The sequence below is a fragment of the Clupea harengus genome, chromosome 7 (assembly GCF_900700415.2).
Source record: "Clupea harengus chromosome 7, Ch_v2.0.2, whole genome shotgun sequence".
In the NCBI taxonomy this organism is placed as follows: domain Eukaryota; kingdom Metazoa; phylum Chordata; class Actinopteri; order Clupeiformes; family Clupeidae; genus Clupea; species Clupea harengus.
The window spans coordinates 4,192,929-4,206,360 of NC_045158.1; the positions used below are offsets into that span (position 1 = coordinate 4,192,929).

General features: G+C 44.4%; 1 protein-coding gene across 1 annotated transcript; it reads left to right on the forward strand.

Moving 5' to 3' along the window:
• Positions 1-112: 112 nt before the first annotated feature.
• On the forward strand, positions 113-9,494 carry zgc:152830 (uncharacterized protein LOC767682 homolog). Its single transcript, XM_012830427.2, has 16 exons — positions 113-138; positions 1,097-1,138; positions 1,485-1,575; positions 2,821-2,969; positions 3,134-3,242; positions 3,597-3,718; positions 3,888-3,987; positions 4,144-4,219; positions 4,459-4,544; positions 5,138-5,242; positions 5,501-5,576; positions 5,851-5,969; positions 7,606-7,689; positions 7,924-7,981; positions 8,597-8,778; positions 8,882-9,494. Exons 1-16 carry the CDS (start codon positions 128-130, stop codon positions 9,014-9,016), a joined length of 1,545 nt encoding a protein of 514 aa, XP_012685881.1. The 5' UTR covers positions 113-127; the 3' UTR covers positions 9,017-9,494.
• Positions 9,495-13,432: the final 3,938 nt, after the last annotated feature.

Consider the following 13,432-nt stretch of genomic DNA (forward strand, 5'->3'; position numbering starts at 1 on the left):
TATAAACTCCAGCTCCCAGAAAGCTGTGCGCTTCACTAGTCATGTGATTGAACATTGAAAAAGTGTGGTCAGCTGATAGCACTCACTGCTTTCACCCTTTGAGACGCAGGGAAGAGGAGCAGGAGAGATGTCTGCCTGGTAAGGAGCTTTTCTTCAGGGTTGTTGCCCACTAACATACAGTAATAATCATCACACTCTTCCCATACTTTATGCATAGAACGTGTAGCGTTTGTTTGCATATGTGAAAAAAATATTTTAATGAGAAGGTGTAAAGGTTATTTACAGAAACGAGTTTAGTTAAATCTGACGTTACAGTGGAACCTTATTGTTGGCATACATCGGTGTTAGCAGCCTAGCAAGAGAGTGCTGCACGTATAGTGGGTGATTCATGTTTAAGAATGTAAGCATTGATGTAGTTTGTAGCTATAATGGTTATACTGGATAGTGTATATCCAGTATACTGGTAAACCTAATCGGAAATCTCAGTTTGCCAGAACAGACATCAGATGGCAAATGCAGGAAGTCCTTAGATTACGGATAGAAACGTATAGTGCAGCTAGATCAACTGACGGAGAGAAAATGTGAGTGTCAGTGTCTGCCTTGCTTTCTTAAAAAAAAAAAAAAAAAAAAAAAAGGAATGCCCTGTGCTGCATCAGCAACTAGGCGAACCTTTTGTCCGATAGAAATAGCGGAAATACTCTTGCGTTTTGGAAGTGAAACTAGCAGAATTTAGCTTCCCTGGTTGTGTTTAGTCAGGCTACCAAGTCTACACGAAGGCCTCATGATTTAAATGCAACGTCATTGCATATAATAACTGTCTAACTGCCACCTTTCAATCACAATGGCAAAAACGTTGCATATATCGTTAGACAGTATAGCTATTTAGAATCTTTAATGGAAAATCGCAAAGTAGAGACTTTGCAGTTTAGACAAGGTCCCTTGGTTTGGGTGGACTCATTTTCTTTCAAACCCTGCTACTACTAAAGGCAACCCCCTACCATCTTGAACTGTAGTCTTACACTGTTCTGTTTTGACCAGGGAATTGCAATAACAGTGAATGAACTTACTGACATGTTCTCTTTGTGTGTCTCGTCAGTGTCCAGCCTATTGAGTGCACTACCGACTGCAAGGATCAGAAGTAAGTAGACACGCCAACTTTGTTAAGAAAAATACCAGACTTTGGTCACTGTGAAGGTTTTATTGCTCGACACTCTATCCATTGGCTCTTGAGCGTGCATGAGTGCAGACTTTTGTCTGTATGAAACAAGTGCACAAGTGTAAGTGACCTGGCATTTGCTTTAAACCCTGTTTGAATCAGAGTTATTATAGTTTTGAAATTTACTTTAGTTTTTATTTCAGGTAAATCTTATTTTTTTCCACTGCTAGTTTTAGTTTTGTCTTGGTGTTCGCAGGCTGTAATAATCCTGGTATAAATAGGGTTAAATTGTCACTGACCGTTGTCTTTCTGTCTTTGTATTGCTCAGTTTCGATGGCATAGTTCTGGTCGCTGAGGGCTATGACAATCTGCCCAAGGAGCTCGCTTGTCTGAAAGAGCCGCTGGAGGACTACAGCGCAGTGCGTACACACACACACACACACACACACCCACACATACATATTCTCTCTCCTTCCCCTTCTCTCTTTATCTGGCACACACCTACACACTCATTTCAGACATTCATTTTACAGGTTGACATGACTTGACTATTTAATTCACTCTAATTGTCACAAAATGCAGATGAGTGCATTAGTACTTTTCGTCAATTCAACGGACCAGATCAACCAAACTGCATATTTCAGATTTCTGTCATGGCCCTCCCTTCTCCTTGTTAACCGTGGTATTCCCGCCATGAGTGTCAGATCTCTAAACTCTCTCTTACCACAGGGAATGTGACCAATCCGAGTCACATGTGATTGAGCACACACATACTCGTCCGCACCTTGTCCTTAGTCATCCACACACTTTAAATCATAGCTGCTAAAGAACTAGATGTGTGTGTCATGTACATATTAAGGATGAGCTCCCCTTAAAATCACCAGACTCCAGAGCCAATACCTGAATCTTCAAATTAGGATCTTCTGTAAAAGAGCATGTGTTCTTGTGAAACATGAAACATGCTGAATGAATTACGGAAATCTGGCCATTAGTGTACTAAAACGAAACAAACATTAAATTGTGTACGAGTGCTTTCACATCTGCAGCCTTTAGTCCGTTTGAATTGAGCCTTTAGTGCGCTGGACGCCTTGGTTGGGGTTGTTTGCATAGGTCAGAATGCAGTAATCAGCCAGAGACCACTAAAGAGTTGGTCTCGATCCACTTCATCTGGTGAACTGTCCTGTGGTCCAAGTCCAACTGGTGAGACGCTAACCAGGACCAAAACTATCCAAAGGCTATGAATCATGGGAACTGAGGGCATTGAATTACTTGAATTAATTGAATTTGTCTGTGCAATGTGATCAATGCTGAGGATGTAATAAAGTGTGACCAGGACCAAGATACACCCAGGTACTATTCCCTCCATTGTGATTTGGACAGTGGTGCGCATTTAATATAGTTTGGTCCTTTAAGAAATAATGCCATGTGAAACCGAACCAAAACCATGTCATTATGCAACATTGTAACAGTTTATTCCCTGCTGCCGACCAAAGCAATGGAACTCTGAAGGTCTGAAAACGCCCTAAGAATGTGCTGGTGCTTTTTTTTTTTTTTTTTTCAAAGGGTCTGACAACGAAGATGTTTTTATTTGCTCTTGTTTGACCTCTTCCGGTCTCTTCCTCTCCTCCACTCTCCTCTCCTCTGCACACATCACACACTCGCAGGTGGACAGTGGGCTTGGTGAGCAGGTGGTGGTCCTGAAGGTCCCCGGTCTCCCTGGCAACAGGCTGGTGTTTGCGTCCACCGGCCCGGTGAACCGTGACTATGATGACATCAGGAGGTTCAGTGATGCTGCCGGCAACGGCATCAAGAGGTGTGTGCTGCTTTTGAAGTACATCCCTACAGTAGAGCGAAGTTGTCGTGGTGGCGGTGCTTTTTGAAAGCGGTTTTCAGTTTGGGTTTTTTGATCTCTTTCGATCTCTTTCTGTCTCTGTCTCTCTCTCTCTCTCTCTCTCTCCTTCCCTTTCTCTCTCCTAGAGCATTGAAAGCTGGCCTTCAGCGCCCTCTGCTGGTGTGTCCGTCTCACAACGTTTATGAGAAGAGCACACTTGTGGGACTGCTGGGAGCCCTTCAAGCTCTTTACCTGGTCAGAACCCGTCCTGAACCTGTCCTATCAGTGTTTCTAACTTGTGTGTGGTATTCTTAACCCATCAGTTATCCTGTCAGTGTTTCTAACTTGTGTGTGGTATTCTTAACCCATCAGTTATCCTGTCTTGAGTTCCTTAAGTGTGGTATCCCTATAGCTGTGTTTGCTCAACTCACCAGTAATATTTTGTGTTTGTTTGCGTTACTGCAACTTATCTTTTGAGAAGAGCTCTTGCCATCAGGTTTATGGTATTATTTGCCAGGGTGCATATTTACCATTTACATTGAAAACATCTCTGTGCTGTAAGCTGTTTTGGATAAATAAATTGAAGGTAAATGTGAACAACTCTCTCAGCCCCTGGAGCTTCGTGAAGTGAAGCCCTCCCCCCACAAGGTGGCAGTGTTGGGCGTGTGGATGGCCGACCGGAAACAGGGAAAGGACCTGGTGGACCTGGCCACTGCACTGGAGAGTGGACGGTATGATTGTGCGTGTATGGGTCCGTCCGTCTGTGTGTGTGTGTGTGTGACTGTGACTGTGACCTGTGTGTGCCCGCTGTAGGTATCACTGAGTGTACTGTGATCAGTGAACCATGGCGGGACTGTCTGCTCTCTCATGGCTTTTGTCCGCTCCTCTTGCCCTCCACAGGCTGGTGTGTCGGGACATCGGGGGTTCAGACCCGGAGCGCATGGCGGCTCCTCGAGTGGCCGAGTACGTCGAGGTGCTCTTTAAAGACAGCCCTGTGAAGGTGAGCTCTGTCACTCTTGCTGTCCTTATGTCTTGTGTGTCCACGTCCTCTGTGTCTCACTCTCTCTTTCTCTTTCTTTCTTTCTTTCTTTCTTTCTTTCTTTCTCTCTCTCTCTCTCTCTCTCTCTCTCTCTCTCTCTCTCTCTCTCTCTCTCAGGCGACTGTTGTGAGTGATCTGAAGGTGCTGGAGAAGGAGTATCCCTGTCTGGCTGCTGTGAACCGTTGTGCCAATGGTAAGAGGGAATCATTATCGCCATCATGTGGATGTGTTCCATATGAGGAACAACAGAACTGAGGATGTATGACTTTCTTTGCTTGTATATTAATATTCATGTATGTACTGTTTTGTGTGTGTGTGTGTGTGTGTGTGTGTGTGTGTGTGTGTGTGTGTGTGTGTGTGTGTGTGTGTGTGTGTGTGTGTGTGTGTGTGTGTGTGTGTGTGTGTGTGTGTGTGTGTGTGTGTGTGTCTTAGATGTGCCACGTCATCAGGCTAGGGTGATCAATCTGCAGTACTGTGGGGAGGGCCCCATAAAGCGGACACTCATGCTGGTGGGCAAGGTGAGAAACGCTGCCCTGATCTGTCCTCTCTCTCTCACGCACGCACGCACGCACGCACGCACGCACGCACGCACGCACGCACGCAGGCAGACAGGCAGACAGGCAGACAGGCAGACAGGCAGACAGGCAGACAGGCAGACAGGCAGACAGGCAGACAGACACGAACATACCTACTTGAACAGACATTAGAGTATTTCACTCTAATTTATGCATATGCTGTGTATAGCTCAAACACATTAGCCCATAGCATTATCAAACTGAAATTAAAATGTCATTTTTAGCCTCCTCCACGCTGTGATAAATAGTCCAGTTGAGATTTCTATTTGAATGTTGGCAATAGCACTATGCAGTCCCACACTGATGTCTTCACACTACAATGCAGAGTGATTCTCAGACACCCAGTAAAGTGCAGTTTCTTTCTGCTTGATGGAAAAACACATGCTAGTGCACCGGGTGATGAGATCCAGTTTTACTGCGGTCATCCATCTCCTCTACCCCATCTCTTTGTGTCTTACGGTCTTTGCTTTTCTCTCTCTCTCTTTCCGGTCCTCCATCTTCCCTCTCTCTCTCTGCCCTTGCTCCTCTCCCTCTAGGGCATCACCTATGACACCGGTGGAGCGGACATTAAGGCTGGAGGAGTGATGGCAGGCATGCACAGAGACAAGTGTGGAGCAGCTGCTGTGGCAGGGTTCTTTGAGGTGTGTGTGTATGTGTGTGTGTGTATGTGTGTGTGTGTGTGTGTGTGTGTGTGTGTGTGTGTGTGTGTGTGTGTGTGTGTGTGTGTGTGTGTGTGTGTGTGTGTGTGTGTGTGTGTGTGTGTGTGTGTGTGTGTGTGTGTGTGTGTGTGTGTGTGTGAGAGAGAGAGAGAGACGAAAAGAAAGTGTAACCCAACTGTAGGGTAGCATGTGTGTTACTTTGAATGACTGAATTCTGCCTGTATGTTCTGGCTGCCGCAGGTACTGGCCAAACTGAAGCCTAAACACCTGAAGGTGGTGGGTACCATGGCGATGGTACGCAACAGCGTGGGTTCAGGTGAGAATGACATAACGCATGGTGTGTCCCAGCACACACAGGCCTCTACTAATAGTGTTCCATTATTGATTCACACACATTCTCTCTCCATCCCTTTCACTCACACACATACACACATATACACATATACACATATACACATATACACATACACACATATACACATATACACACATACACACACACACACACACAGAGTCTGTAATTTTAAATTGTAAAATCAGCTTTGAAGCTCTCGCATGCCCTTACGTTTTTGTGTGTGTGTGTGTGCAAGATTGTTACGTGGCGGACGAGTTGATTGTCTCTCGTGCCGGTCGGCGTGTGCGTGTCGGGAACACAGATGCTGAGGGGCGCATGGTGATGGTGGACCTACTTTGTGAAATGAAGGAAAAGGTAACACACACACACACACACACACGCAGATGTGCCCTCAGTCAGAAGACACGTACATACTCATTTTACACCTTCATGCTTGCACTAACAGATAAATGATTACATTAAAGATTACACACATTACATTACTAGTCTACTCGTTACAGAGATGATTTGCAGTCTGTTTTATGATGCTACACTAATACTGATGACAGTGCAGTAGTTCAGTGTTACAAAACAAATAACAAGACTGCTTGCCAGGTTTACGTCAATTAAGAAGGCCTACAAGATCAGACAGCTGAGATGTGGCTTATACAAGTCAATTGTGTGAAGACGACACCAGTGCAATGAACCTCATGCTGCCAACTGTCTGACAAGCTTGGCCATGTTGCTATGGCAGACATTAGATGTTTGCAGAGCACTCCTCATTCTTTCAATGGTTTGATCGCGAGGCGGCCTCTGCAGCTCACGTCACCAGGTGTTGGCAGTGGGGTTGGAGTTGAACGTTGACTTGATGTAGTTGTAATCCAACCAGTCATTCAGTTTAAGAGTGTACGGTAGTCTTCGATCCTGGCAAAAGGTTTTTGATATTTTAGCTCACCACCCAATCAAATATATCCATCTTCCATGCCGGTTGGTTGGAATATTGTATGCTTGATCCAAGCCACATTGTTTGTTTCCCATTTACAGAGCCATGACTGCAAAAAACAGTGCAGTTATTTGAACACATACACTTGACAGACAGAACAGGACAGACTAGAGGAAAGTGAGGAGAATTTCACTGAATTTTGATCTCAAAGTGTACTGGAATACAATCAAGGACTACACCTTTAGGCTCTAGTGCCAGTGTGGCTCTCTGCTAAGGCTATTTGGCACGTTCTCCTACCGTTCCTTCCACAGCCGTTATGGCACTTCTTAAAGTGAAACCTCAGCCAGAAAAGCTTTGGCCGTGACCACTGATGAAGATAAGAGTTAGCATACCAGCATACTACTGCAGTGTGATGAGAACAGCTCTGAAAAAGTGATGGCTTCAGTGTTCTTGCAGTCCTCCAGATCCCATTCACCCCAATTCCCTACTTACTCTATGTTATAAGTGTTGGTCATTTTCCCGGGGCTTTTGTGGTTAGGGTGGGCAGTGTGACGTCCAGCCCCCCTTTAAGCTGTCCTCCAGAAAGCTCCTGCTTTCACTTTCGATTCAGCTCTCTCTCCAGGTCCTGAATGCTTGGGATCTGATGTCACACTATTCTTATCGGTCTTGTCTTTCAAGTTCTTTTGTTTTGTTTTTGATGGCCAACATTCCAGCAAATTCTGCTGTTCTCTGTCTCAGTCAATTTCCCTGATCCGTTCCCTCGTGTGTGTGTGTGTGAAGGCCCTTACAGTTTCCTTTGAATATAAATACTCCTTTTGTTTATTCTTCCCCCCTGATCCACCACTTCAGTTTTATGCATTCTCTTCCTTTATCTCGTTTGTCTTGATTCTGCACCTCTTCTAACGAATTAAACACACAGCAAAGAGGACCTTTTTCCTCTTCTGTGGTGATATTTGTATTTGTTCTATTTTATGTTGTATACCATGGGCACTATTTTTTTTATATTCTGACCATTGTTTGTTACAAAGATGTACACCCTCAGTGTGTTTGTGTGTGTTTTATTTGCAGGCTGGGAAGGAGGTGAATCCTCAGTTGTTCACCATTGCCACCCTGACTGGACATGCCATTCGTGCCATGGGGCCCAACTACTCTGTAAGTAACACACACACACACACACACACACACACTCACACACACAATCTCACCAAAAGCATACATAACCTTTATTGTTCGACGCTGTTGTGAACAAACAGCTGGCTTCTTCCAGCAGCTCCTCCTGTGTCTGTCTGTCTGTCTGTCTGTCTGTCTGTCTGGTGTTCAGAGGGCAACCTCTTCTCTACTCTGTCTGCCTTGTTTTTTCTCATCTTCTCTTTCTCTCTTCCTCAGATCATCATGGACAATGGCGCTGCCCATCGTGCTGAAACCGCCCAGAAAATGCAGAAAGGTGAACTCAACCTCTCCAGCTACACACACACACACACACACACACACACACACACACACACACTTGACACCCCCACCACTCAAGCTTTGGATTTGGGTGTAGCAAGATGTCTTGTATACTCCATCAATGTGTCACAGCACCAGCTGCAGCCTCACCCTACTTGGACTTCCAAAGCCAATATCTAATCTAATAGGATTGTGTCTGCATGAGACCGCTAGTATTTAAGGCTGACTGACGCCTGATCATTAATACCCGGGAATAGTAAGCTTGTATTTGTAAACCTAAATGCAAAGTTCGGGTGTAGCTTACAGAACGACACAAGCTTTGTCAGATGTTCCAGTGTGCAGATGAGCAAAGGTTCATTAGTGAGCATCTGGAACGCCCCATTCCAGAGATCTGTGACCTCTTATGAAACTTACATTAAGATGATTCATTACCATTGGGTACTGTAGGAAAATGTGATATGTTGAAATAAATGATATATATTTTAAAATCACATTATAATATACATAATAACATAATGCTGAGGCATCATTCCAACTGGTATGGTGCCGATGGTGACGGACTGCTCTGTAACTTCTCTGACCCTTGACCCTCGACCCTTACGCCTGACAGCGGGTGATGTGTTGGGCGATGTGTTTGAGGTGTCCCGCATCCGCCGCGAGGACTACGAGTTCCACCATGGCAAGTCTGAGTACGAGGAGATCCTGCAGGCCAATAACCTCCCGTCCACCCTCACGCCCCGAGGCCACCAGACCCCGTCCGCCTTCCTCATCATGGCCTCTGGACTGGACAAGGTCCAACTCTCTCTCATACACACACACACACCGCCATCCTACCATGAATGCAAATTCGGACTCTACTGCTTATGTTTTTAACACGTCTCTTTGCCTCCCACAGCATGGTGTGGACTCGGAGAAGCCGCTGCCTTACTCGCACATAGACATCGCCGGCTCCTCCGGACCCTTCCCAGGAGTTCCCACTGGGTCACCCATCCTGGCCATGGTCAGCAGCTACATCCTGGGACAGGACTGAACGGCCGTGGCCCGGCCAATACCATCCTGACCAGAGGCCATCCCACACGCACTTCACCCACTCGTCCATGTGTCCACAGTCACTGCTGTTCATTTCGTCCCCCATTTGCAGTCTGTTAACTTTTAGATCTCCTTTCCAAAACACTCCCTCCATCCATGCTTTAAGCTATCTGTGGGTCCCTCCAACCAAGCTAACTCCGCTGCAGATGATTCCATCCATTAAGTCCACTCGCTATCCATGTCTGTGGTCAGCTGGTGGCAACCCATCAGTTCCGGCTCTGTCCAAGCCATTAAGATGTTGACTCTGGGAATAAGATTGAACCAAGCTTTGAATTTGTATGCATACTTTTTATATTCTCTACATGGGTTGTGTGTGTGTGTGTGTGTGTGTGTGTGTGTGTCTGTCCAGTGTTAGGAAAGAAAAAAATGTGGGCACTTTGAAATAAAATAATTTGATTTGCACATCTTCATTTGTTTCATATATGTAGTGGATGAAATCATTTAGCTAAATGACATGATTGCAAGCTTGTTTGATACATGTGTAATTAAGCCTTAATTCCAAGCCATTCATTTCCTGCAGCAAAAAATGAAGGTCTTGCCTATGGAGCTGATTGGTGGTTGTCATGTCTGCCATAACTAGTCATCTCTGCTGTTTAGCAAGGTATTCACTATCAAGCAATCAACTGTAATCAACAAGAAACTTTTACAGTCATTTTAAAGTGTAGTTAATTTTTCCTGTCAAACCACACATCTCCAAGTCTCAATATGCCGCTTCATCAGAATTGTCAGGGTGAATCCAGAAACTATGAACAGTACCTTTAACTTAGGGTAAGGTTCCACAACTGGCAACGCCTGCATAAGTACACCACTACACCAGTATAAGGTTTAATGCAAAAATACATGTTTAACTTTGAAAAGAAACCTAAGCAATTGATGCAATTTCAACCACTTATGATCGTTTGGACTACACCACGCTCAAAACTGACCTATAGTCTAATCAAAAACTCGTCAAATAACATAAAACATACAATCTTTCATACAGTCCTTATTAAAATATAAAATATTTTGTTTCGTCCTTGAAAAAGATGATTTGTAACAACAAAAAAGTGTCACGATGCTGGCAGCGATTGCCAGCAATGGCCACGTATTGGGACATTGGCGGCCTCTGGTGGTCAAGGGACAAAGAAATGGACTTGTTTTCGCACATGTGCATTTGTTTTGATTTGTGTGTTCACCTGTTTCCCGTTATGTCCCCTCACCTGTTTCCCATTGTGTGCCCTCACCTGTCTAGTATTTTGTGATTGTCACTTCTGTTAATTAGCCAGGGTACAAATACATGGCTAAGCCCTCTGGACCTTATCGGGTCGTTAGATTGTTTTTGTCCCCATGGTTTTTCGTAGTGCTCTCACGCACCATAGTTCGCAGTGCTCTCACGCACCATAGTTCGCAGTGCTCTCACGCACCATAGTTCGCAGTGCTCTCACGCACCATAGTTCGCAGTGCTCTCACGCACCATAGTTCGCATTGCTCTCACGCACTTGTTTCGCCTCTAGCCATAGCTAGTTTCAGGCTAGTGTCCCATTGCCTGAAAGCTACATTTTGTATCTCCTTAGTTTTTGGCCTTTTGCCCTGTTCCTGATCTTTTGTGTTTTGGAGTTTCCATTGTGGAGGTATCTTGTGTTTTTGGATTTCAACCTTTTGAAAATAAAAGAAACTAAGTTCGAAACGACATCTCGCACTTGGGTCCTCTCTAACACACTTGGCTGACCGCTGGTTCCCAAAACCAGCGACTCGGGTCCTATCCCCGAGCGAGCCTGACAAAAAGAACATTGGGAAATGTTCTCTATCTCTTTATCTCAGACCTGGGCAAAGTGCGGCCCCAGGGCCATTTGTGGCTCGTTGGCTGTCCCTGACCGGCCCGCGGAGGTCAATGGTAAATTAGGAATCAAACGTAAATACCTGTACTCAGGGCCGGAGTGGGGCCACTTTTCAGGCCGGGAATTTCAGGCCCAAGACCGGCCCACTTTTTCCATGGTAGTGGAAATTGGATAAATGAAGCAACAGTTCAGCTCTTACTATCCTGTAGTTTTCTCTTTATTAATACCATGGTTCAACAAACAATGTAAAGGTTAAATAATAATCCACTTAAGCTGTGAAGTTAACAAAAAATATTCCACTATTCCACAAGGATAGGTTGATAAATTAATAAAAGCAGAAAAAAATAAATAAAGCATTTGAAACGTATCCCACTTTTCAACAAAGAGGCATATTGAACTAATGTTTACAGTTCAACTCACAGTACAGTATACAGTTACATTGCGAATAGCACCAACAGCATCTACAGCATGGGTCGGCAACAGGCGGCCCTCGGGCCAATTCTGATTCTGATTTTTTTTGGCCCGTCAGATTATTCCGATCGTAGCCGAGTTTTTTTTTTTTAATCTTTTTTTTTTTTTCCCCGGTCGACAGGCTCACGAATTAGGCAAGCTGATGCTAAGCAGAAGTGAGAGAGAACACCAGGGCACCATGATTTGCATTCTTAATTTCATCACTCGTCTTTAACTGAACTTCAGCCCGACAGAAGTGTTGCAAAAATATTATTGCGAAATAAAAAACATAGGTTTATATTTTGCAAACCGCGACAACTTCGGAGACACATGGGCTTTCCATTAGTGAAACCGGGTAAGATGAAAGCAAAATTGTCTTTCCATTCCCCTTTATAGGCTCTGTTTTGGTTGTCAACTTTCCTCTTCAGACTTTTTGACAAAGACATCGTTCCCAGCTAATTCTTTGCTAACATCTCTCTGCACACTATTTTCCCCAAAAAATAAACATTGTTACATTGTAAGGAGGTGCGTCAACCAACTATTTCGAAATAAAAGTAGCCTAAGATAGACTCCAAGTAGTAGCCTAGGTCTAATTAGGAGGCTCAATGTTGAAAGAAGTCCACCATTTCTATTATTTACAATAGGCGAGGCTATATTGACAGAGGGGGCTAAGATAGAGTTCATTAAAATAATGAAATTATTCAAACAGACCACCAATGGGCTCATTCACATGGTTTATTATCATTAGTTATTTTAAGTAGACCTATCCATTCTTCATGTAGACCTAGTTGTTGCGAGGTCACGTAAGGTAGGGTGACCAGACGTCCTCTTTTACCCGGACATGTCCTCTTTTCGAGACCTAAAAAATGCGTCCGGCAGGGATTCCAAAATTGTCCGGGATCTTGCCTCGTCGGATATTTGTGTTTCTCTGGGTCTTTCACAAACTACTTATTACGTCCTTACAAGTTTTGGAAAGGGTATCTCGCTTACAGTCCACCTTCTTGCGCGAGCTCTGACTGTAGTGAGAACCGTCATTGGTCGACCGCCTTCCCAGTGTTGCCAGATATGATAATTATCCTTCAAACACACTAATTTTGAGCCTTTGATATGATACGCCATTTACAATCTGGCAACACTGAGCACCTTGCCGCCCCCACTAGTTGCATCGCTTACAATAGTACATGACATCTGCATGTGAAAAATGTCAAAATTTCGTCGCGGGGGAGGGGGTGGGGTCATCTGCATATGAAAAAGATGTCCAAAAACGTTGTCGCGGGGGAGGGGGCGGGGTCCCGCGACGAAGTGTCCTCTTTTTCACAAACTCAAATCTGGTCACCCTACGTAAGGAGAACCTTTTGCAGCGTTTTTTTCCCCGGTCGACAGGCTCACGAATTAGGCAAGCTGATGCTAAGCAGAAATGAAAGAGAACACCAGGGCACCATGATTTGCATTCTTAATTTCATCACTCGTCTTTAACTGAACTTTAGCCCGACAGAAGTGTTGCAACAAGATTATTGCGTCAGAGCGAAATAAAAAAACATAGGTTTATGTTTTGCAAACCGCGACAACTTTGTTGCATATGAGAAACATGGGCTTTCCATTAGTGAAACCGGGTAAGATGAACGCAAAGTTGTCTTTCCATTCCCCTTTATAGGCTCTGTTTTGGTTGTCAACTTTCCTCTTCAGACTCTTGACAAAGACATTGTTCCCAGCTAATTCTTTGGTAACTTCCCTCTGCACGCTATTTACCCAAAACAATAAACATTGTTGCATTGTAAGGAGGTGCGTCAACCAACTATTTAGAAATAAAAGAGCCTAAGATAGACTCCAATTAGTAGCCTAGGTCTAATTAGGAGGCTCAATGTTGAAAGAAGTCCATCATTGCTATTATTCACAATAGGCGAGACCATATTGACAGAGGGGGCTAATAATTCAAATAATGAAATTATTCAAACAGACCACCAATGGGCATTCACATGATTTATTATCATTACTTGTTTTTAGTAGACCTATCCATTCCTAATGTAGGCCTAGTTGTTGCGAGGTCACGTAAGGGGCACCTATCGCAGCGTCTAAATAGGCAGCAACCC